Source organism: Polypterus senegalus, chromosome 9, assembly GCF_016835505.1.
Source record: "Polypterus senegalus isolate Bchr_013 chromosome 9, ASM1683550v1, whole genome shotgun sequence".
Classification (NCBI taxonomy): Eukaryota; Metazoa; Chordata; class Cladistia; order Polypteriformes; family Polypteridae; genus Polypterus; species Polypterus senegalus.
The window spans coordinates 80,049,769-80,077,003 of NC_053162.1; the positions used below are offsets into that span (position 1 = coordinate 80,049,769).

Consider the following 27,235-nt stretch of genomic DNA (forward strand, 5'->3'; position numbering starts at 1 on the left):
TTATACCACATTGTGAGTAGTAAGAAGACGCTGACAGAATACTTCCCAAATTGCACCCATTGAGGCCACTTGCTAACCATGTCTTCTTTGAGTTTTTCCTTTGTCTACTTCACATCACATTTTCCATACAACTTGCCACCTTGTCTCTTTTTTCTGTGCAGGACAGTTTCCCTTCTTCACTTGCCGCCAGTCCCATTTCTCTGTTTGATTACAGCTGCAGCTTGGTCAGTGACATGTTTCTGCTGTGGGTGTTCATTAATATGGACTGCACGCCCTGTTTCTCTGTGCGATCACAGCTGAAGCAAAAGAAGGTTGCTAAGAATACCCCATTCACTGCAGCATTATTAACAACAAATATTGACGAATAAAAAACATGCGCAATTGTTATTTTTAAGTAATGTCACCAAATTTCAATCAAATCAGTCAAAGCGTTTCTGAGATTTTACCCCTAAATACTGATATATTGAAATGTCTTTTCTTAATGGATGCGCTAAAACACCCTGGCAAATTTCAGCTTCTTAAATAAATGGGAAATATTGTTTATGCTGATGAACAAATAAGTCAGTCCGTTAACTTTGCATTATATATAAATTTATTTATTTATTGAGTTTGGGGAACTTAGAGATCACAAAGTCATTTAGGATACTTTCCATATTATGGTAACAGTAGTTAAATATTTTGGTTTGCAGTGAAATATATAAGCATTTGTATTTCTAATGTCATGAAGAGACTGCTGGAGTTGCCAAGTAAACAAAGAGAATGTTCCAGGGGGATGGTCCAAGAAACTGGTTAATGTAATGTTCTTTCATGCTCCTAGTAAGACTTGAATTCAAGAGATGTTGAAGAATCAAGATATAACAGAGAAAGACTTATTTTAGGGTGGTTGTGCCCTAAGCTAAAACACCTTGTGTTTTTTAATCAATCAGTATGATATGCAAGCGTTCTTTTAGCATTGTTATGAAAATTCAACTGTCTATAAATATAACCCTGTACCTGTATTTTTTGATTAATCTGACTATGTTGTAACTTCTGTAACGGATGCTCCCTCTTCAGCAAGGTGCTGCCAGGGTGAAATTAATGATGCAGATGGACAAGCTTTCTCCTGCCTGATTGCTGACTCAAAAAGGTTTAATTGAACTTGTACTGGTGGAGGAGGAGTTTATTTCAATTAATATGTTGATTCTAACACAAGTTTCTGTAAACAGCCAAATTTCCTCCTAGGGACAAATACAGTTCTGTCTATCTATCTATAATTGTTGGCCTCATTGAAAAGTTTAACAAAATAGTATATTTCTAGTTTATGCAAGGTATCGTAAGTTACTAAATGAAGATAGAGAAAGAAAAAAAAAAATGTAACAGATTAGCAGCAAACAGACTGTTTTTTTAAAAAGACAACATGCTGATTTGCACCACTCTTTTGTATGTCCAAAAATCTAGATTGATTTCCTGATCTAGTCACTTCTTTGTTTAACATTTGTAGTGTGTCCATATAAGTTGTGCCTAAATTCTTCAGTTTCCTTCCACATCTTAGCAATGTGTCAGCAAGGGACTGATGGCCCAGTGATGGAAAATGGGTGTGGGAAATGAACAGATGATTTAAAATTTTTTTTGGTACATAAAAATGTTTTAAGGTCATTCAGTCATTCTTCAACCCACTATATCCTAACACAGGCTCATGGGGGTCTGCTGGAGCCAATCCCAGCCAGCACAGGGCACCAAGGCAGGCAAATCCCTGGGCAGGGCGCCATACCACTGCAGGGCACACACACACACCAAGCACAATTTAGGATCGCCAATGCACCTAACCTGCATGTCTTTGGACTGTGGGAGGAAACAAACGCAGAAACGGGGGAGAACATGCAAACTCCACGCAGGGAGGACCCATGTAGTAAACCTGGGTCTCCTAACTGTGAGGCAGCAGCGCTACCCACTGCACCGACCATGTTTTAAGGGGAAATAAAAATAAACAGTTCTTTGATTTGTTAAGTGCCTTCAAAAGCAAATACCAGATTAAGAGCCTATGCTTATAAACATCACACTCATGAGTGAAGAACACTCTACAAACTGCTAAAACTTTAAGAAATCAAAGTAACATTCTTTTTATGATCACACACAGACAAGCCTCCTTATGAGCAGGAGAAAAATGAGAGCTGTTTCAGTTGGGGTCCTTTGTTGTGTGATTTCCCTGCACATATTTGGGGAAAGAAATATAGGTATGTGGATTTAAAAATGGATGGATGATCATTTTTCTTTCATCTGAACATAAGGATTATGGTTCTGTAAGGTGGTCATTGAGAATGGCCTATAATGTTTTTATGCCAACTATACCATTATTAGATGGCAGAATGATATTGTGGTTAGCACTGGTGTCTCACAGATCCTTGATTTAAAATTTTCCACGGCCTTTGTGGAGTTTTCCATGACTTTTTCTCTGGGTATACGTTTTTTTCTCCCACATTACAAAGATGTGCATTAGTTTAATTGCCGATTCTTGCCCCATGGGAGTGGGACCTGTGATTGATTAGTGTCCCACTGGGGGCTCCATTAATAGTAATGCTGCCTGGATAGGCTTGGACTTCCCATAATGCTGAACTATATTAGGTTGTTTTCAGAATGTTATATTATGATATATTCTTGTTCTTTAAACTTTTGCAAAAAAATTAAAAACAACTGATAGAAAGGAAGATGCCTTGAACTGTCATAATTCTGAAACTGTTAAAAAATGGAGACTGGCATTAAATAAGACAAAACCTTTACCTGTTGACACTAAGACTGACAGTCGGAGTGTTTATAACAATGGGATCTTCATCTGCTAACTTTCCATGAAGGAGAACACTTTGTATATTATCAATCGCATTGATCAGTAGACTGGAGGAAAGCATCTACAAGAGATAGATTGATTTTAACTGTACCATTAAAAAGGTGTGCAACAAAGCACCTTATTGTTAAGTCCATTATGTTTCTTTTTTCTTGAATGCTAGCTGTCAACGTGACTGATCAAGTCACTTCTTATCTGTAATTAACATAAAAGGTGTTTTGTATTCTGTTGACAGTACAGCCACAGGAATTCCAGCTCAGCGAGAATTGAAAAATTTGTTTCAGAGAAGACCACAATTAAAAAGAACTGAAAGCTTCATATTAAATCCATTGCTGAGTTACTGAGAGCTCAATTCCACAGATGTTGTGATTCTTCAGGACTAGGGATACTGAACGTTTGTTTTAATAAAAAAATACAATAAATCTATTTCTATTCTTAATTTCTTTAATCTCATAATTGTTGATAATAATATGGTTGTATAATTATTTTTGAAATGTTTAAATGGACAAACTGTTAAAGAAGCAAGTTTTTATCTATTTTTGATTCTCAGTTACCTGATTCTCAACAGAACTTGATTCAGATGCTGTCAAGACACTGCCTGTTGCAGTAATGATGGGCTCTGCCACCAGTACAAGTTCATCACTTGTCGAATTTTCAGCAACAACCAGGGACAGCAGTGACTGACTGAGATTTTGCAAAGACGAGCTGGTTTCCATCTGCACAACAGTAAGAGAAGAGCTATGACTGAAACAGATTAATGTGGCGTCTTGCGACATCCTTCTTGTAACAAGTTAGTATTTGGAACTTGCTCAATGCGAGTGACAATCTTATATATCATGGCAAACATATTGTCATGGTTTACAAGGCACCGTTATCACGTGCATAGCAACCATGCAGCTTTATTGTGACCAGAGACGCAAAATTACATCACTTGTGAACCAGCACACAAAACAACTGCATCCATAGGAAAGGAAGTACAGAAAATATTACCTTCTGCTGTCACCTTAATAAATGACAAAAAAACTAAAAAGAATACAGCACAAAAACCAAAGCAGAACACATAAGACAAACTAATGACAATATTCATAATATAACACAAACTACAATTGAATCTACATTATGTTTAAATTGTCTGGCTTAAGTAAACATCCCATTGTGATTTCCATATACATCTTGAAACTTCCTGCATTTCTTTATATGTACCTGAGCATAAGGTGTCAGTTCATCACTTCTGGTGGTGAGTCCTTTCAGGGCTTCTGCTGTTTTAAGAGCATCATTAACTGTTTGCACAGAACCATTTTGAATAACAGAGGATAAATCTAACAGCATCTCTTCCCGCAGCTGTTAATGGAAACAGCATCATTTAACATTACTACTTAGAATTCACCAAAAGATTATAAAAAGACAGCAAAAACAAAATATTAAACCACATAAACAACACCAAAAACATAATTTGTGCCATATTTAAACCTTGAATTACAAGGGGACAGGTATGCAAGCATATGATAAAAGACTGGCCCTTTGATTTGTTACATATATATTTGGCTCTGCTTCTTCATTCTGAAAACACTGGCTGACAATATAATGTTTAACACTGCTCAGTACAGTGGATCTTCCATTTATTGTTTCAATTGCAGTTGACTTTTTTGTCTTTCTTGATTCTCCCCCAGTTTTTTAACCATTTCCTGTGTTTATGATATTAAAATGTTTTTACAATGGTCACAGGAACTTTCTTATTTGAAGCATATTTACATGTATGTAACAGATATACAAGGTGAAGAGACTAACTATTGCAGAGAAAATAAGATTATTCTACATATGGTGATATCTGATATTCTGAGCACATTCTTTCTTTGTTTTATTCTCATTGTAAAATAGCTTCACTCAGTCTCTGATTGTACTCCCAGCCTCTCTCAATTCAATGTTTTCTTTTTCAAGTGGCTTTATATACCTGAACTAGAACTAAAATTTTACAAAAGTCAGAAAAATTAGTTTTAATTCACATGAATTTCTTGGTTTAAAAATGCTTACTGGGGTATGGATCCTTACAAGATGTCAAAATCTACAGATTTAATGTCAAATTGTGGCTCATGCCTGTTTCTTTTTACTGTGTATTATTATTTCATAGAGATTTTCAGCTGTTTCTAATTTATTTGTAGTTGTTCCATGTGATAGAATAAAACAGCATTTCTTTACACAAAGTCCTAGCCTGTCCCAGCAGAATCATTAACAGGGAAGGAACTAGTCACTGATGCGCTATCTACTTCATTGCATGAAGAGAAAACAAAGAAAGTAAAACAATTTGTGACAACAACAATAATATGTTAATCCAAATAAATAATAAATCCCCATTACCTACTATACTACTGCATGCCAACCTGCTTACCTGCATGCGTGTATTTTTCTGATTATCCACTTGATTCTCTTGGTCATTCAAAACAGATGACACTGACTGGAACAGATCAGCCATTGCACTTACTGCTACCTCACCACTATTCATGAGGACAGCAACTTCCTTTGAGACAAGATCTTTGAGTTTATTGGGGTCTGAAGTCTCATTTGTATTTAAAACCTAAATCATTCAAAATGATAATGTCACATTATAATGCAATTAACAATGAACCATTGATTTATTACAGTCATTGTAGGATTGTAGGAATCCATTGTAGGAATGAAACTGGACAGTCTGACATCTGTGGCGGAGCAACGGGCGCTGAGCAGGCTCCTGTCAATCATGGAGACTCCACTGCATCCACTGAACAGTGTCATCTCCAGGCAGAGGAGCAGCTTTATTGACAGACTACTGTCACTGTCCTGCTCCACTGCCTGAGGAGATCGTTCCTCCCCCAGACTATGCAACTCTTCAATTCCACCCTGGGGGTAAATGCTAACATTACTCAAAGTTATTGTCTGTTTTTACATGCATTTTTATTAATCTTTAATTTAATATTGTTTTTTGTATCAGTATGCTGCTGTTGGATTATGTGAATTTCCCCTTGGGATTAATAAAGTATCTATATATCTATCTATTGTATTCTATGTACAACTAGCTGTATGCACAAAACACTGCTTTCAATCAATAATTTTTTAAACCTATTCCAATACAGTGGTATAGGGAGCCAAGCTGGTGCCTGCATGCTGCATCAGGCACAAAACAGGACCAATCAAGGTTAAGACATCAGTCCATCACAGAGCACAAGTACACACACATAAACCCTAAGATGTTCACTGGGTTTTAAAATCAGTACTCTAGTCCTTGGAGTGTGGAAGAAAACTTGAATATCAAGAGTAAAATTACTCAAACTTAAGAAAATATTACTAGTAGTGAGTGGACCAAGCAGCTCTTTCTCTTTAAAGTTGTAAGGTACAACTGGTAAACAATGTGCTACTGTTCTGCCTGTAACTTCTTTCTCACATTAATGTCTTCTTCTTCTTCTTTCGGCTGATCCTGTTAGGGTCACCACAGCGGATCATCTACTTCCATATCTTTCTGTCCTCTGTATCTTGTTCTGTTACACCCATCACCTGCATGTCCTCTCTCACTAAATCCATAAACAAGCTCTACAAACCTATAGCTGTGGTTTTTGTCTCTTTTATGACTAACTGCAATTGAGTATCTCATTTGTTACTATATCTCTGGATATAGCTGTGGACTAACTCATGTGGTTTGTTGCAATTGACCCTTTATGACCAAACAATATGTTGATACAACTAACTAGGATATAAACTTTGCTAAGCAAAGTGTTACCATAAACCCTTACTACTCTATTAAACACTTGTAAACAAAACTATAGTGAGAAGTCAAGAGCATCAGAGAGACGCTGACTGACACAGACAACCTGTCCACAGACCCACATTGCATTGAAAAACTCATCAGAAACTTCAAAAGACTTTGTTGGACAGTCACCTTATCTAAATGCTAAACTGTCGCTAGTGAGTGTTTGGTGAGTGACTATAATATATATGTTTACCCTGTGATGGACTGCCTTTCACCCTGTGCTAGCTGGGATAGGCTCCAGTAACCCTGGTCTGGATTAAGCAAGTTAAAAAAATGATATGACACTTTTAAAATTCAGTATCAAAAACACAAACTAATATCTTCAATGTAAACAAATAACTTTGAATACAAATAAAAAAGTAGCTCAGAAAATACAATAAGGAGATTGGATGCATGCCTGACAAATTTTAACAGCAAGTGCAAACAAAAGGAGCTTTATTTTGTAGCTCACACAAATTACGATATAAAATTATGATAAAGTGGGAGGATGTTATACAACAAGATAAATTTTCACCTGTACTGCAGTTGCTCTTGTACTACTCTGACCAGCTGAATTTTTTGCTGTCACTGTCACCTCCAACTCATAATTCTTTTGCTTGTCCCCCAATGGTAGGTGAAGAGAGTTCACAACAAGTTCACTGCCACAGTGTAACGTAGACCCTAAAAATAAGCCATCATATGAAGAATTGTAAAGCACACGGAAAAAGAAACTCATTATCAAAGTGTATGGCCTATCCATGTGGTAGTGTGAAGTATTGGAAGACATTATAAAAAATAAAATATTGAATAGACGAAATTAATCTGATTTATTGATATAGCCAAAAAATAACTGGAAACAAGATATTGTAAAATGAAAAATAGCACCCCAATCTGAGATAAACCATTGCTTCATTTCAAAAATGTTAAGGGGTGTGTAATGTTTTGTCCTCCTAATTTTTCACACACTTGTTTATTTTTTTTTGCTTTGCTTTAAATGTAAAGCGGTTCACCGACAAAAGCACGATAGACATATGTACCCCGACAAAACCGCGACCGACAAATGAGCGCCGACAAAATCGCCACGACAAAATTGCTAGAGAGGCCAAGAGAGTGGGACGCCCTTGCTGCAATTCTTCCTACATATGCAGGGCGTGATCTTAAAGACTATCTGCGTGCCGTGCTGATGGCATGCCGCGTCTCATAATATTGACTTCTAAAATTAACATTATTATATATGCTTTAAACTAGTAATTTATATTTAATGAAACTTTCACGATTTTGTCGGAGTGATTTTGACGGCGCGTTTTAATCGGCGCTACTTTGTCGGCGCGCATATGTCTATCGCGCAAATGACGGGTCACAGTAAAACCTGATACGCTTATTGGCCGAAAAAGGATAAAGTTTTCTCTGCATTCATATCCTGCCTTGGCAAATTAAAAAACAACAGACACTGAAATTCTAGTAGTGATGGCAGTCGATATCATTTTTCGAGTAGAAGTTAAATGAGCACGTCCAGCTTGGTTTAATGCATAATGATACCGATGTGGATCAAAAAATACAGTATGTTTGTCTTTGTTAAGCTGAAAAACGATACAAATTGTCAGTGATACACTTTTTAACAGAGACCCATACTGTTAGTTGACCACAAATAAGCTTATAAACACAAATCCATAAATAAAACACAATGTGAATGAGGATACAAATACTTAAGAATCTCTCTAGATTGAATCTTGAAAAATCAACATTTATAGAATGTTAGACTTTGTGAAACCACAATTTTCAAAAATCTCCAGGGAAATCTTCCCCCAACTTTTGTAATTATGAAACTATTAAGATACTATATGTGTAAGGTATGTCATATTAACCTTGGCATTTAAATCTAGACTGCAGTTCCAATATATATTTTAGCAGAGCATTGTACTATTATTATATTATTTATGTGAAATACATGTTAGTTATTTGTTTAATATAGAATTTTGCAAATATTGTGAGCAGCTATTACTAAACCTTTCTCATTCACTGTGCCAATACATGTGATGACTGCAACCAAGACCCCAATATACCACCACTGGCCATTTCACAAGATGTAAGGGTGCCTGGGAATTCTTGACATTAATGGTGACACAAAATATCTGACTATTGTGCAATCATACCACTGTTATGGACCTTAATGTGTGCTGAATAATACTATAAGATGGCCTTGAGTGCGTGGATGTACATTTGATTTTCACCACACCAAAGAGCCTCTATGTGCTGTCACTATTCAAGTAGTGGATGTAAGGGTGGTCCACACCTACAAGTACATAGAGATCTACAATAATGACAGGTTGGACTGGTCTCAAAATACAGTGGAACTCTATAAGAAAGGCAGAGCAGGCTCTTTTTTCTTTGAAAACTGTGTTCCTTTAATGTGGATAATGGCATCCTTTACATCTTCTACAACTCTGTGATGGCCAGCGTGATTTTCTATGCTGTGATGTTCTGGGCTCTCACTTCAAATGATGCCCAAAAAATCAACAAACTAAAAGGGCAGACTCAGTTATGGGATGCACTCTGGACTGCCTGGAGGTAGTAATTTCCCCTTGGGATTAATAAAGTATCTATCTATCTATCTATCTATCTATCTATCTATCTATCTATCTAACAAAGGACTGAATGAAAACAAAACTCGCTGGCACACCAACACTGAGATCTCTGTGCCCACAAATTATTCATCAGAACTGTGTCAAGAAATGCTACTGGGGCCTTTATACCAAGAGCAAAATGTCTCCATAATACCTCACGATGACTGTGACTGCCAAGTCAGAATTTTGTTTCTTTTTAGTCATTCTGGTGTGTGTTCAGACTATAGTGTGTGTGTATTTATCCATCCATCCATCCATCCATTTTCCAACCCGCTGAATCCTAACACAGGGTCATGGGGGTCTGCTGGAGCCAATTCCAGCCAACACAGGGTACAAGGCAGGGACCAATCCTGGGCAGGGTGCCAACCCACCGCAGGACATGTGTATTTATTATTAATTTATTTATTGAGCTTCTTTAAAATGCTAAATTTTCCCTCAGGAACAAATAAAGTTCTATCCATCTGTCTATCTATTGTGAATGCCATGTTAGATGTCTAGGATGGAAGTTTTGGTTTATGGCCAGGAAGGGAGGCCACAATGGAAGAACAGGGAGTGCCTGCCTCCCAAAGTCATATTCTCCCTCTGTACACACGGTGGCAGTATTCCACTGATGGGACACCCATAGGAATTCCCACAGGGCAGGCTGGGAATTGTAGTCCCATGGGACAGCACTTTTGGATTTCTTGGATGCCGACAGGGGTAGCTGCAGGGGATCGTTATAACCTCTTTTAAGGACTTCCACATCAAGTGTGCAATGCTGTGTAACCGGAAGTACTTCTGCCATAAAAGAAGCAGAATTTCCTGTCAGAGCATTCAGAGTCAGGAGGTGTGTCGGTGAGGCTTTGAGGAAAATGCACAAGGAGAAAAAAAATTATTGTATTATTATATTACTGCATAACAGATTATGATGAATGGTGGAAGTGTTGTAAATAAAGACGATCTTGTGTTTAAACCGAGGACTGTTTGTATAGTTGTGTCTGGGAGTTTGGGGTGCAGCTACACACTCTGGTATATACAGTAATCCCTCCTCGATCGCGGGGTTTGCGTTCCAGAACCCCCCGCGATAGATGAAAATCCGCGAAGTACAAACCATATGTTTGTATGGTTATTTTATATATTTTAAGCCCTTAGAAACTCTCCCACACTGTTAACATTATTAGAGCCCTCTAGACATGAAATAACACATTTTAGTCAAAAGTTTAAACTGTCCTCCATGACAAGACAGAGATGACAGTTTTTTCTCACAATTAAAAGAATGCAAATAGATCTTCTCTTTAGGAGCAGAGAATTTCAGAGGGAGAGAGAGAGCTCGCGCTCGCAAAGAAAAGCAAACAATCAAAAAATCAATACTTGTGCTTTAAAGTTTGCCTTTAGCCTCTGCTCACATCTCCTCCGTCAGGCGCAGAGAACGTCAGAGAGAGAGAGAGCGAGATTAAAGCAAACAATCCAAAAATCAATAAGTGTGTTTTTGGAAGCACCGTGATAAAGCGGCATTTCTTAGAGGTGCGTTCGTATCCACTAGGCAAACAGCTTCTGTGCAAGCAGCCCCTCTGCTCACAGCCCCTCCGTCAGGCGCAGAGAATGTCAGAGAGGGCGAGAGAGGCAGAGACAAGAAAACAATCAAGTTCCGCGCGGGATGCATATCTTATAGCATTGAGGAGTTTTATTTAATATGTAATACATGTTCTGATTTGGTAGCTTCTAAGCCATCCGCCAATAGTGTCCCTTGTATGAAATCAACAGGGCAAACAAACTGAGGAAGCAAGTACCATAAATTAAAAGACCCATTGTCCAGAAATCCGCAAACCAGCGAAAAATCCGTCATATGTATTTAGATATTCTTACATTTAAAATCCGCGATAGAGTGAAGCCGCGAAAGTCGAAGCGCGATATAGCGAGGGATTACTGTACACTATCTAAAGGGTGGTCCAGATCTAATTATGCAATTATGAAAAGGTGAACACATCGCATTCGCTGTTCGACTGACAAACATCTCCCCGCCATTTTGGAATGCAGGGCAGGTGCTCCCATCTATCGGCAACAAAAATTCTTTTTTTGTGAATTCTCTATGTAATAAACTTAATAAGTTAGAACGTAATGAAAATTGCATAATTAGATCTGGACCACCCTATATCTAAAGAAACCACCTCAAATGTTTATTTTCTCAAGTATTATTAACTGGAGTTTTTACCGTGTTCTTCTACATTGCCGAATGGCAATCTCTGTATTGTGTAAGTGTTTATTTTGTATATTAATTTTAATTTCTTGTAAAACACTTTGGAGTACACATTTTATATGAAAATGTCCTATAGAAATATATATTTTTTATATCATATGTAATCTTAATTAAATAAATTTCATACATAAAAATTAACAGGGAGACAGAAAGTGAGAAACAGATCTTTACACATTCTTCACATTTAAATGTCTGCAGTAAGCCAAACCTGTCCTAGAAAATCAGTGATTACAAAAGGAGGACTGGCACTGAATGGGGACAGAGTCTATTGCATGACACACTCCATATACAGTATCAACAATGCGTTAGTTTAGAATTACGAATAAACCTAATGCAAATTTCTGTAACCCAGGAAGAAATCACAGTATTGTACTGCGAAGAAAGTCACAGAGACTAAAGATTAATGCACAAAATGCACATAGACAGGAACTAAACCAACATTCCTTAAGATGTGCAGAAGCAGTAATAACCACTTCACGATCATGCCTCCCTATTATTTGCTAAATTAATGTATTCTAAATGTACCTTTTCTCAGCATTTTATTAGTTTATTACTGAACTGTTTATTTAAATACTAAATGTGTTTGCTTGGTTTTATATTACATACAGTATTATTCATATGTTGCTATATCATATAAGTAAATGATTAGAAGTGCTCATATTCTATCTTCTTAGAAGAGCACTATAATACATTACATTTAGATCTTCTGTACTTCCCATTGAAAACTTAATAATCTTTCACCTGTTCCAGCGTTTTGATTGAATGTATCTGAGAATACTCAAAAAAAGTATGTTTCATAATGGTCTCTCCTATGAAGGAAATGCAGAGCTCCTAACCTAAATTAGAAAGGCCAAATTTAAAGGTGGCAATAAGAATTGCCATCTCTAGAAGACACCCACCTTGGTTATCACTGAAGCAGTAAGTGCACGGAGGAGCTGTGCAGGTCCCATCTTTGCAGGTGATTGTGAAGAGGGTGAAAACGGAGCCTGTTGAGGGTGTAATACTGCAAAATGGTGGTGTGGGAGGAGCAGGAGTGGTGGCTGAATCTTTTGGCACAGTCACTGTATAATCAATAAATCCTGAATCTGACCCTTTAATACCTGCCACAAAAGAAAAAAACAGTGAAGTCATAGTTCAATGGCAGTCAAAAGTACTTTAGTCCATTTTAGCACATAGCCCAGACTTTCTGAAATCATAACATCAAGTGCTGATAATTTTTGAGGTGAGTTACGTGGTTATGTATTCAATCATTCAGCTAAATCGCTATAACTTTGAGTTACCTTATGCAATATACAAAAAACAGCTTGATTTTATAGAGCTCCACACCTGTAATATTAGTGTATATTTATTTCATGAATGTTTGGTTGCATGGTATGGTATAGCCTTCCCAAAGATTATTGTTCTAACTATTGTCTGCCACCACAAAAAGTAAGATAAGCCTCAAAAAAAAGATTCAAAATATCATTTTATATCAAATGAAAATGTGATTCCAAAGAAAAAGTTGTTCAAAAAATTTCCAGAGAAATCAGTGCACCACATCACCTATTATCCATCCATCCATCACCCAACCCACTATATCCTAACACAGGGGTCTGCTGGAGCCAAGCCCAGCCAGCACAGAGTGCAAGGCAGGAACAAATCCCGGGCAGGGCACCAGCCCACCACAGGACACACACACTAGGGACAATTTAGGATCGCTACTGCACCTAACCTGCATACCTTTGAACAGTGGGAGGAAACCGGAGCACCTGGAAGAAACCCACGCAGACACGGGGAGAACATGCAAACTCCACGCAGGGAGGACCCGGAAAGCGAACCCAGGCCTCCTTATTGTGAGGCAGCAGTGCTAACACTGCGCCATTGTGCCACCATTACCAATTATGTTATTCTTTATATAGCTTCAACCATGACACAAAGGTCTCCCAATTTAAGAATAAATAGAAAACTAAATTATTTAATTTCTGAACACATAACAAAATCAACCACATAATGCAATATAACAGATTAACTATGTGACCTCTACATCCATCAGTTTTCAGAACATCCATTTTGTAAATGTGTGTTATATAACTTTAAATGACTTGGGCCTTGCACATACATTGGAAACATTGGCCTTAAGACAGCAAACCACCATGGACAAGGAGTCAGACCATCACATTGCACATTACATTCATGCTGTCACTTACTGATTTAGATAACCAATTAGCCTAACATCTTTTGGATGTGAGAGCAAAAGACAGTGAAAGGCTATGAAGAGTGAACAAGCAGATTCTACAAAGACTGAGGTTACAACATGATTCAGATCCAGTCTCCTGGAAATAAAAAGCAGCAGCACTAATCACTGGCACATAATACTACCAGCAGAGGTGGCCGATGATGCTGGAAAACTAGGCAACTGTCTAGGGTCCTGCTTTTTCTAGAGGAACCCCAAGTGGAAAGTTTTTCTTTATCAATTGTAAAAATGACTTGTTTTTATTTTTTTAAAAAACTAGGGGGCTTTGCCCCCTGCTCACTTCGCTCGCCAACCCCTGTTTTTGTTTTTCCGGATACACACTTTTAAGATTTTTTTTCTGTAAAAACAATATTTTGAATCTTTCGAGTCCCAACATGCTGAATCTTTCTAACGAGGTCAGTGAGACATGTATTTAATGACTTTGTACCATAATTCAGGATAGCTTTCTCTGTTTGAAATTTCAGCACAGACAAAACGATCGACATCATCAGCAGTTAATCATTTTTTTGCAAAGTAACCAAAAAATGCATGTGAGGTAAATTCCATTTTTGAAATTCTCTTGACTTAAACCTCAAAGCCTTACAATATTTACATACTTCTGACATATCACCTACGTCCACATATTTGATATCTATTCGCCTTTTCATTATTTCTCCGAATAATAATTTGTCTTTCTTTGCATTAATGCGATGTTTACTTTCTTTTTTTTGACACTGTCATTTTTTTCTGCTTTCATATTCTGTATCTTGCTCTGCATGTCACGCTTAACTTTTTTTTGAGTCTTTTGAATTCCAGTTTTCATTATCTCTAACCTGCTCTGCATGTGTTTGCCCCCCTTGTTTTTTAACCTTTTTATAATGTTTTATTTTGTTTTCTACTCTGTATTTTATTTCTGACCTCGCTTTATCCTGCTTTTTTTTTTAATGACACCTGGTCCATGGTGATTATTTTCCCTTTTTTGTGTAATAATTTCCGTTTGTGTGCGCTCCTGCGATCTTTACTTTCTTTTTTATACTTTCTAATATTCCTACTTTCATATTCTTTAAATTTCTCCACACGTGTATCGCGCCAACTATTTTTTTTTGAGCCTTTCAAATTCCACTGCTTTCATAATCTCAAACCTGCTCTGCATGTGTATAGCACAAACGTCCCGATTGGACGTGCTTTTTTTCCAATTCCACTTGTTCCGGGCTGATAATTACTTTCCTTATTTTCTGAATTTGCACCTAGATTATTCTTTTTCTTTTTTGTCTCTCCAACGTTTTGAGTCTTTTTTCTCCGCGCTGCTTTCTTCTTCGCTTTGTCGTCTATGTCTCATTTATAACGTATTGTCCTTATACAGTTTATATGCACTGAGAGCCCTGGATCTGTGTGTGCTCAAAGCCAAAATACGACTGAGTGTGTTTGCTGGCTGCCCTTGCTCTTATTTATTTGTAAGTACGTGATCTTAACGTGAAGATCATGTATCGTCGCCCTACTGTTTCTCTCCAGGATTTTTTTTTATAATAGAGAGATTGGTAGATGATGGAGGTGTTTGATTAGCTGAACTAACAGAATGTGACAGGTAGTGTATATGTTGTTTATGGGCGATGACACCAATATGCTTTTTCTGCCAGAGAAAAAATCGGGAGGAGGAGGGGAGTTGGGGTGTTGATACTTCAGTATAAAATGGAGCTGATGAAACCCCTCCAAGTTGAAACTTTACCTTCACTTTCAGTCCGAACAGCCAATAAAGTAGCAATGTATACTCACTACTAATATTTGGTATGACAGAATCAGTCATTTACAAAAACAATGTTACTTGTTCATAAGATATACAGTACTGTTATCAAAAAACAAAAATGTGAAAAAATTACTGTGACCGCCAATTTTTTCCTAGTTTAGCACAGGGCTGTGGAGTCGGAGTCGAGGAGTCGGAAGCAATTTTGGGTACCTGGAGTCGGAATCGGAGTCGGCAAAAAGTTAACCGACTCCGACTCCTACTAAATTTAAATGGGAATTAAAAAAGTAAGTTGAAATGTCCCAATTCACAAACAGTCATAATGAACTACTTCTCTGCTGTAAGAATAAAGCCCAATGCATGCAGTGCATAATTTTACCACAAAACGAACATGTCAAGTAACCATGAAGCATGCTTTTCATTGACTGTATGCGTCACTATATGGGATGTTATGCACAGGTAAGGTGCGGCACCGCTTTCCATTGTGTCGTGTTCCACTGTTACAGGGAACTGTGAACCTAGCCTAAAGCCCCCCATACATTTACAGATGCACTGCCGATTTTTCGGCCGTTCAACGAGTCATCACGCGTCAAACGCCTGAAAAATCATCTGGTGTGTTCTCAGCTCCGTCGGCCCCTTTGCTATGCGCTAGTGAAGGGGGCCGAAGGAGCCGAGAACACAGATCTCCCTACCTGTCTCCAGCAGAGGCTCGTTCTGCTGATCAGCTGGCCGGTGAGTGACACAATGCACTAAACTTCTGGCTGGCTGACACAGGCATCACATTACTTTGAATGGGGGCGGTGGTCGAGATTTTCAGCAAGCTGGATCTGCCTGTCCATGTGGACACCCGCAATCTGCGGCCGCCAATCAATTGTGTTTGTCTTTAATCTGGCATTATAGTAGAATGTTGGCTTCCTAGCCAGTAGTTCTGTGGTGAAATGATATGTATGTTGCCTTCCTTTCCTTCAATGGATGTAGAAAATACATTAGCATAGTATATACATACAGAGGAGTCGGAGTCGGGGAGTCGGAGTTAGAGTCGGAAGATTTAGAAACTGAGGAGTTGGAGTCGGAGCATTTATCTACCGACTCCACAGCCCTGGTTTAGCAGCAGTTTCTAAGTAAGGAATATTTAAATCTGACACAAACACAAATTCTATAACATCTGAGAAGTCCCAGTGCAAAAGTTTGCTTAAGGTGCTAAACAGACAAGGGCCATTTCTGCTGCTCAGCATGGAATCTACTACAGTCGAAAAAAACAACAAGAAAACAAACAAACAAAAAAAAACAATTTCTGACTAGTCTTTCATTGTGTCATGACCATGTGATTTCTTTTGGGATATAAAATTCTGAAATTAAGGTTTTTAAGGTATTAAGGTTTGCTTTCATAGCATTTTGCTTTGACATTTTGATAAATAGTTTTCTAATGGTCGATGTTTGAATTGTTTGAATATAAGGGGCGCCATGTTTATTGAAATGATGCCTTATAACAGTCATGTAGACATGATGTGTGATGTCTTCATTCAAAGAGTGTTTAGGACATGAATGTACATGCTCCTGCTTCAAAATCTTTAGAATTAATATTTTAAAATGCATTTGGTGACAATTATTTACTTAAGGGACAGATTGTTAGGTTAGGTTAAGAACTTTATTTTCCTGCTTTCATTTCTCTTCAGCCTCTCAAGTTTATTTTAAATACTTAATTTAGGATCTTTTGATTAGAACTCAGTTCATCCTTTCATATTAATATTGTTTTCTCATTTTCTAAGCCCATTTTCTAATAACTGGTATTTTTAGTCCATGCAGTTTCCTTCTCTCCATTAAGTACAATAAACTGAATTCAATTTACAAACTAATCTTGAGGCATAAATAAATAGAAATACAAATTGGCTAGCATTCAGGACATTCTTTTCTTCCTTATCTGAAAGTAAAACAACAGCAATGTTTTGTTGCAGTGCAGATATTTAAATTATACCTAATCCTGCACTGCTAATACTTGCAAATGAAACAAACATTTTATTCTCCACCTAAAAACTATATTTTTATCTCCATTTATGATCCAGTGTCTTTCTTTGAAAGTTATTTATTAATTGAAAGAGCCACCAAAAGATGGCATCATTGAGTAGTGAAGGGTCTTAATTTCATTAAAATGTGCATTGGCATATTTACAATAAGATCAGGGTCAGGTTTGTCATGTTATTCCTTAATTTTTATGCAATCAATATAAAGGATATAAAGTAAATTGTCTACAATCATATGCTATTCTTATATATCGACAAATTGTATTTTGTAGTAAATGAAATGCAATATGATATAATTCAGAATTAGGTTTCAGAATATAATGATTCTTACCTATTGCTCTGATGACAATGCTGGGTCCATACATCTTCTGGTATGCAGTTGTCAGTTTAAATGTCTGGGATGACCCCTTCAAAAGGGTCACTTTTCTTTTGTCTTGTGTAACTGATTTGCAGCTGCTTGGAATATTCTTGAAGAATAAGCATTTCATATTTTAAAAATATTGTGTTAAAAATTAAGAAAGTAATGAATGTACAGATAACAAGGCTTCTAATAAAATTTTGCATGCTGATGTTAGCCAATTGAATAGAATACATTTGTTTGATTGATGTATCTTTAAAAAATAAAAAAGTGAGAAGGTTTTCTACTTGCCTGGTCATAATCACCTACATTATACCATTTATAGTTTTGGCATTTAGGATTGCATTGCGCCTTTAAAGTGATATTTTGTTGACTGTTTCCATCACAGTTCTTTTCACAGCTATAAAATAAAACAAAATTATTTTCATTAGGTAGTGTAAAACACTGCCTTCAGTTTAAAGAATGGTCACTTGTATACAATGAAATCTACTTATCTATCTATCTATCTATGAGAGTAAATCAAATGGTAAAGCAATTTGAAAATGATGCAGTTACTGCAATGAAGAAGATATCATACATTTGTGATAGCTTAAGGGTAGTTCAAACATACATGGCACAGCACGCCAAATTCATGAACCCAGCTCAGACCACTTTAGAGCTGGCACTCAGCCTAACCTGCATGTCATTAATCTAGTTGAAGCCAAAGTCAAATGAACATAGATGCTCTAATGTTGGATTGTACTATTGTTAAATAATGTGCCATGGTGAAATTTCTTTGGGCAGAGTCCTAAAATTTTTTCCTTTATTCTTCTGCCTATCTGCCTGTCTCTCTATTTACACATGTAGACTGACTGAAATCTAGATTGATTATGATAAACTATTAAAAGATAGATGGAAGGACATTTTCTATTTATCTAAGTTGTATGTACAATTCAGTAAATGTGAAGATTTTACTTTCCTTAACAACAACATCAACAACATTTATTTATATAGCACGTTTTCATACAAATGATGTAGCTCAAAGTGTATTGTCAGCTGTACCTGATGGTAACTCGAACGTTGTTATTAACAGTGACCGATAAGCACTGCTTTGCACTCTGTTGATGTACCCCACCTACATTCAATGTTAGTTGTCTTAAATCAAAAGGATCTGGTAAACACTCAGCAGGAATATTCATTGTACGAGATGTTTTGTCCATTTTGTTGTTCTTCTCACACTGTTGCCAATGTCCCCAGCAGGGACTTTCTGCAAAAGAAGTTATACAAAATCATTATTAAAATTATGCTGTTAATGTTAAAAATCACACAAAACATAATCTTAAAAAATTGCAAGAAAAGCAGCATCACAAAAAGACTAGTTTGACATTGTAACACACGTGTGAATGTCTAACTCTTCTTTCCTCTCTCCCGGCAGAACTGAAGAATCCACCCAGTAACATCACTTCCGGTTCCAACCCTAGAGATCACACCTCTTCTTGCAGACCCACCTATATATACTACCCTCATTTCCTATTTGTGACAGCTCCTTTTTGAACTCTGTCTGTAAAGATGTCATTTCTTTTTGTGCGACAATATATGGGGAATTCTCCCAAACCTTTGACGGTGTTTCTGTGCTTATTTTACAACATCTATATTTACATTACATTTACTTTTTCGGCTGACACTTTATCCAAGGCAACTTACAACATTAAATCTCATCGCAGTCTCTGCATTTGTATTGTTTGCATACTCCAACTGCATCTAGAGGGTTTTTTTTCTAGGTACTCCAATTTTCCTTCCATGTCTCAAAGATATGTCATGGTTTTGTAAGGGTCTTACCCTTAAATTTGTTTTGTATTTATTTGTTATTCTTTTTTCTTACTTTCAGTTTTTTTCTCTTTTCCCAGTTACTGGGTTACTTCTTTTTGGTTAATAAAACATCTAGCCATAGTCCCTTATGTTAGTATAATTATTTTCACTCTGTTTTTAAGTATTTGTGATGGTGATAGGGCAAGGTCCCTAATTAAACTGCAAGCCTCAGAAAAAATATAGGCGTCCATTAGGCCTTTTGTGGTGGCACTGGATCGTTCCTTTCTGCATCTCGCCCCCTAATTTCTCTTGCTTTTCTTACTTGAGGCCTTTTGAATGTTTTGTTTTGAATGGTTTTTATTTAGGATTTCAGATTTGGCTTTGTTATTGTGACTTTGCATAAGTTTTGGCCTTTTCTATGTTTTTTGTCTTTTGATAGCAGTGTATTCCTATTGATTTCTTGGACTTACTGTATGTTTCATTCTTGTTAGTTTTTGAAAATTATTTTGAATTGATTTTGTTCTTTACTGGTTCATTTTTGATAAAGAGTTTTTTTTCTCTTGTTTTTTGATTATTTACTTTAAGAAAGTAAATTTGTTAAAGAATTTGAAGGTGTGGTCTTTTGGGCCAGGGTTTTTTTGTTTCCCCTTTGCCTTTTGGTTTTGTCTTTGAATCGGTTCATAAGAATATGCTTGGTTGGTTGACACTTTAAATTGGCCTAGTATGAGTGAGTGAGGGTATAAGTGTGAATTTGCCATGTACCCTGAAATAAATCACTTTAAAAATAAATGGACTGGCATAATTATCTAGGAAAAACATTAATACTTATTAACTACCTTAGTAAAGCGATAAGTGTTTGTGTGCCTCTCTTTGTGTCCATCTGGTTGCAATGTCATTCTAATAGATGGCACATCATAAACATTAACACTGCTTTTATGAATCTCATACCAAATGGCATATAACAGAGACATATGGATTGCATGGAGCAGTGCAGACGTTAATGCTGAGGTTGACATTGATTATGTAGATTTCTACCCATCTTAGACAGGTAGCACAGCTAGTGTTTTATATACCAACAAAAAAACTTTACCCTATGTTTGCTCCATGAGATTTCGTCACTGCCATTAAAATATATTATTCGACTGTGACATTTTTTGAGATAATATTAGTGGAGAAAGCAGATATACAGTGTATATTGTATCTTCATAATATCAAGCTCATCACATTAATTATGAGGATAATGATTTCCACAGATGACAGAGGTAGAAGCTTCACAATTAATAGGGATGTCCATTTAGCACAGTGGCTCATTGCCACATTATACGCAGTGCAGGACAGCTGAAAAGCTTGTCATATTAGGTTTGTATCCCAGATTGTGATACCTCATTATGTAAAAACGGTTTACAACAACAATTTGTTCATTTGCAACACAAGAAAAATAAGGTATTTCAAAGTAACTTTTTTTATAATAAAAATGTTTTATGTTCTTTACTTTATGTGAAGCAGATGCTTACTTTATGCCGACATTATTTTACTTGATAACTGTTAGGATCCTACATTCCCATTTATTTATTCATTCTACTTACTATAATCTCTCAGTATTGGGGACATGTATCAATCCTGGCAGGGTCCGGTGCAAGGCAATAAATTGATCTGGTTGGGGTCTTTATACACCAAAGGCCACAATCATTTACCCAGCCTGGGCTATTTTAGAGTTCGGACTCTTCCTAACCTGCATGCCTTTGGGTATCTTAGTAAAACACTTTAATAAGAAAGTACAAACACCACAAAGTCAGTGACTAGGCCACAGTTTCAATCCAGAGTACCTGAACTGTGTGGCATCAGTGCTAACTACTGCCCTCTGCCAGAGTCTACACTTTAGTTTAAACTTTTTTTTTTTTTTCAGAGTCCCACTTGGACAGAGGCAGTGGTGTTGTAAGAATTATGTTTCTGGACTTCTCTAGCGCCTTCAACACCATCCGACCGCTTCTCCTTAGGGACAAGCAGACAGAGATGGGAGTAGATTCATACCTGGTGGCATGGATCGTGGACTATCTTACAGACAGACTTCAGTATGTGCGTCTCGGGACCTGCAGGTCTGACATTGTGGTCAGCAGCACAGGAGCGCCGCAGGGGACTGTACTTTCTCCGGTCCTGTTCAGCCTATACACATTACACTTCCAATACGATTCGGAGTCCTGCCACGTGCAAAAGTTCGCTGACGACACTGCTATTGTGGGCTGCATCAGGAATGGGCAGGAGGAGAAGTACAGGAACCTAATCAAGGACTTTGTTAAATTGTGCAACTCAAACCACTTACACATGAACACCAGAAAAACCAAGGAGCTGGTGGTGGATTTTAGGAGGCCCAGGCCCCTCCTGGACCCCTTGATCATCAGAGTTGACTGTGTACAGAGGGTACAGACCTATAAATACCTGGGAGTGCAGCTGGATGATAAATTGGACTGGACTGCCAATACTGATGCTCTGTGTAAGAGAGGACAGAGCCGACTATACTTCCTTAGAAGACTGGCGTCCTTCAACATCTGCAATAAGATGCTGTAGATGTTCTATCAGATGGTTGTGGCGAACGCCCTCTTCTATACAGTGGTGTGCTGGGGAAGCAGCATAAAGAAGAGGGATGCCTCACGCCTGGACAAATCTGGTGAGGAAGACAAGCTCTACTGTAGGCACGGAGCTGGACAGTTTGACATCCGTGGCAGAATGACGGGCACTGAGCAAGCTCCTGTCAATCATGGAGAATCCACTGCATCCACTGAACAGGATCATCTCCAGACAGAGGAGCAGCTTCAGCGACAGACTGAGGAGATGGTTCCTCCCCCACACTATGCGACTGTTCAATTCCACCCAGGAGGGGGGTAAACGTTAACATTATACAAAGTTATTGTCTGTTTTACCTGCATTTTTATCACTCTTTAATTTAATATTGTTTTTGATCAGTATGCTGCTGTTGGGGTATGTGAATTTCCCCTTGGGATTAATAAAGTATCTATCTATCTTTACCTAATTTAATTCTAATATGAGAATTTAAACTCTTCTGCTTTCTTCAAATTCTTCTGAAATCAGGCTCTTTCTGCTTGTTTGCAGTATAAAATCTCCACTTCAATGCCACCATCCATCTATCCTTATCCCAAGTGCATATTCTGTATTCAGGATCACACAGAGTTGAAGCCTAGCCAGGCATCATTAGGCACAAGGCAGGATATGGTATCAGTCAGCCACGGGCACACTGATGAACACACCAACCGAGACTCTCTCAATAATAGACTAATTTACAGGGTCATTATTGTCAAGTGCACAGTGAAATTCATAGTTGCACATGGTACTCAGCAGGCAACAGGCATACTGTCAAATATCCTTTTATTTTTAGCAGATCTAGAAACCTTACACTCCTCATGTGACTGGCCATCAAAATCATGGTAAAACTGATCAATGCATGCGGTACAGTAATATTTTGATTAACAAATACTTTAAGAATGAAGCTCCTTTCTAATGAAGCAGGCTTAAAACAAGCCAGGGTGCATGCACAAATTCAAGTAATGATTTGCAGAATAGCTGCTGATTGTCATTAACATTGTGTGTGCTGTGTGCTGCTTATTATTCATGAGTGATTATTTATTTCATGTGTACTGAAATTCTATTAACACAATTTGCCAAGTAATCAATTCAATTTTCCCAGCGTATGTCTCATAAACGTAAAGCAAGAAAAGAAACATCATGTTAGCAGAATCACTGGGCTTAACATCCATCCATCCATCCATTTTCTAACCCGCTGAATCCGAATACAGGGTCACAGGGGTCTGCTGGAGCCAATCCCAGCCAACACAGGGCACAAGGCAGGAACCAATCCTGGGCAGGGTGCCAACCCACTGCAGGACACACACAAACACACCCACACACCAAGCACACACTAGGGCCAATTTAGAATTGCCAATCCACCTAACCTGCATGTCTTTGGACTGTACTGGGCTTAACACCCAGTCATAAAAGGAGCTGATTTAGATCATGGTTGGAGAGAATTTAGCTGCATGCACTTCACAGATGATTCTCCACTGCTAAATTCTATCAAGCCAGGTGCATGGCCAGCCATAACTCTCCTCAAGGGTTATGGATTAGATCAGCTCATGGAATTGGGAAAAGTAAGGCAGATGGTATTACCTCTGAGTCTACGTGACGTGTGAGGTGGAGCCAAAGATGTGAAAATTGTAGGCTGCCATCTCCCACTGTACTGAATAGTAAATTCAATGTTGCTTGTCTGTATATATTAGTATATGTGCTTACCTTGCCACCTTATCGATGTTTTATAGCCATCTTATGTATGTTTTATAGTCATGATCTTTGCTTAACTTTGCCTTGTTCAGCAAAAGTGCAAACTGCAGCTTTGCATTTGTAGGACATAGCTCTGTTTGCAGTAGTCTTTTGTGTGTGCCCTTTCTGGAATATTCCAAATTGAAAATATGGTGGACTTTATTTGTATTCTAATCTTATATCATCCACATATGAAAACCCAATAACTCCATACTTCCCAATAAAGTTTGTTCTGGCTTCAACCCTGGATATTTTTATTTTCATTCAAAATGGCAAAGACTTCCTGCTTCAGTTACTTGGTCAGACTAATTTGGCCTGGCCAGAGTGCATGTAGATTCGAGGGTCAGTGGCTCCTGTATTATGTTAGCATCCTGTCCATGGGTGGCTCCTGCCTGATACTGTCAAGATATTCTGAAAAAATCTTACTTTTTAGTAGTGATCCACAAGGACTGGGACATTTGTTGCCAAAAAAGAGGCAAAAAAAAGGTCAAAAAACATAAAAAAGTCTTCCAAACAATAGTTTGGGTTTTTTTTTTGCTAAATATTTTTGACAGTTTGGAATTTAATCCAAAATCTTGGACGTGGCCAGACAGGGCTTACAGTTTACAATAAATAATGTTATTGAATTGGCATTAGAAGTTATGCTGTGTGGGATAAGAAAGGGCATCTTGACCAAGGATGGACTGACCCGCTGGATGAAAAGATAACTTTGTGCCCAGCCAGTATAAATCAGAACTTGAGGGTGGTTCTATCTCCCATGCACTAGGTGGCAGAGGTCCTAGTATGAGAACCCAGTTGGAACACCTGCTAAAGTGCTAGGGAGATGGAGTCTGGAAGTGCAGTCCTGTGGGGGACCCTTAGGATCAATAGAGGGTGCTGTCGGGAGAGGACCACTCTACTTTGTCTACGGCCCAAAAGTGCTTCCTTGAGGAGACAGAATGGCACCGGAAGTATTCCCAGTTAAAAAGGAGCTTGCTGCAACGGATGGACGAGTTTGAGGGGAGAGAAGGAGGAAGAATTGGTCATTTATTGTTGGTTTATTGTATAATTGTGGCTAATTGTTGGAAGAGGTGTTCATTGGAAGGTGCTTTGTGGAATACAAACCGCTATTTTAATCATATATTGTGGGCTGTATTGCTGCATGGTTTAGGGCTCTCTGACTCCCCCTTGTGGTTACAGTTGATATCCAAACATGTTTGGCAACATCCATGAAAACAATAACTTTTATAATAACATTGCAAAACTATTACACATATTACACATGAGTACAACACTCATAACTAAAATAAAATATAGTTTCAATCACTTACCACAAGTCCATTGAAATGTTGCTTTCATATCTGTCACGCCTGTTTCTGTCAGCGTGACACTCTTGCCTAGAACAACTGGCATGGAAGGATTTGCTGTAATTTTTAAAACTGTTCCACCTGCAGAACGGGCTTTAAATTTTTCCTGGAAGAAGGCATAGTAAAAAGTCTGATTTGTCCAGCACATGACTTTCCCTACATAAAGCTACAGTTTAAGCAGTAAAATATTACAGGCCAATGTTTTATTATGTTTAGTTAAATAGAAGAGTCATATATTTTAGAAAGGTTTGCTCCAGTTAAAGCACAAATGTATACAAATAACAACCAAGCATTACTTCTGCTTTGCTCAAGTCACTATGTTTCTAGCATTTTACAGAAGTTATAATTATGGCAAAGTCTATTTGAATTTAGTTATTGTGCCCAGAGATTCACATCCTGAGACAGGCACACACAGAGACAGACATCATTATAAAAGTGGTCAGATCATGCTCTGATATATACATACACATATGCACATAAAGCAAAGACGTCTGGCTTGCACAGACAGTGATAATACAGAAAACTGAATTTGGATCCTGAAGTATCATTATTTAATTTAATTTACTGTTTTTTGTGATTTTCTTGCTTTGTTTTCTTGGATTTTTCCTTCAGATAGTGATTTTGGACCTGTTTGCTGTTTTCTATTTTTGTTAAAAAAAATCTCTCAATTTACAAATATTCTTTGTCAGACTTGCAATCTAGATTTTGACAAGTTTGTCTGTCCCTTATGAGATTTTTAATATACTGTGGACCTTTATTTGTATTTTGAACTTTTTAAGCTACCTCCACATTTTTGGTGCCTGCCTCAGATGAAGCCAGAAGGTAGTAGATGGGAACTGGCTGATTTAAGCTGAATCTCTTCTGGGCAGGACGGTGAAGGTCCTGGCCAGCTTTACAGGAGACCTCACACATCTTTGTTTGTGACTCCATTACAAAACAAACAGTTGATTCCCTCTTTCTTATCAATGCACTGAATGGAAGGACTGCAATGGTCATGACAAATCAGAGAAGTCACAAGATTATAAATTACTAGCAGACCACGTGCGCTTCGCTGCAGTCGCTGTAGTTGGAATAATTATGTATCTACATGCGACTTATAGAGCTTCTTTATATACATAATTTTTGGTTTGTCCTCCTGGAGCCAAAATATATAAATTTTCTCTATGACTAATTCATGAACATGCTACATAAAAATATAGAAACGGGAAAAACAGTAAATGAGTTAAAGTAAAAGTCTACCAAACACTAAAGTACAAAAACAAAGTAGAAAGAAACAGTAAACCACAACACCGCGTCTACTAAACACTAAGAAACACTAAGTAGAAAAACTAAAGGAAAAAATACTATTCCGTAAGTACTGCGTCTAGTGAACAGTAAATCAGTAAAGGGGAGAGGACTAAACACTAAGGAAAAAGAACGGTAAGACCGCGTCAGCTGTCTGTTGCAGCTTGGAGCGAAAAGATGTGAATAAAATGACGTGAATGGGAGGGGAGATGATCACGTGACTCCCCCACCCGCCTTAACTCTCCATCCCTCCACAAACACAATCTCTCGAATCCCAACTCTCCTTTATTTAAATCAGCAAAGGAGAGAGGACTAAACACTAAGAAAAAAGAATAGCAAGAACGCGTCAGCTGCGGAGCTCAGCTCGGAGCGAAATGAAATAAATGAAACGAGGTGAAGGGGGGGGTGATCACGTGACTCCCCCCCTTAACTCTCAATCCCTCCACAAACACACAAACACAGTCTCTCGGATCCTAACTCTCCTTTACATATATCAGTAATAAAGGAGAGAGGACTAAACACTGAGAAAGAACAGCAAGACCGCGTCAGCAGCGGAGCTCAGCTCAGAGCGAAATGAAGTGAATGAAATGACGTGAATGGGAGGGGAGATGATCACGTGACTCCCCCACCCACCTTAACTCTCCATCCCTCCACAAACACAGTCTCTCGGATTCCAACTCTCCTTTATATAAATCAGCAAAGCAGAGAGGACTAAACACTA

At 37.8% G+C, this 27,235-nt stretch overlaps 1 protein-coding gene across 1 annotated transcript in view; it reads right to left on the minus strand.

Moving 5' to 3' along the window:
- LOC120535466 (polycystic kidney disease protein 1-like 2) overlaps positions 1-27,235 on the minus strand; it is a 136,068-nt gene that overhangs the window by 67,241 nt on the left and 41,592 nt on the right. Inside the window, exons 10-19 of the mRNA XM_039763347.1 lie at positions 25,195-25,336; positions 18,809-19,013; positions 18,059-18,167; positions 17,741-17,876; positions 12,335-12,535; positions 7,111-7,256; positions 5,205-5,390; positions 4,022-4,159; positions 3,373-3,534; positions 2,758-2,882 (exon numbers count right to left, since the gene is read on the minus strand). Coding sequence (XP_039619281.1) covers positions 2,758-2,882; positions 3,373-3,534; positions 4,022-4,159; positions 5,205-5,390; positions 7,111-7,256; positions 12,335-12,535; positions 17,741-17,876; positions 18,059-18,167; positions 18,809-19,013; positions 25,195-25,336 — 1,550 coding nt within the window. The remainder of the gene's footprint in view (positions 1-2,757; positions 2,883-3,372; positions 3,535-4,021; positions 4,160-5,204; positions 5,391-7,110; positions 7,257-12,334; positions 12,536-17,740; positions 17,877-18,058; positions 18,168-18,808; positions 19,014-25,194; positions 25,337-27,235) is intronic.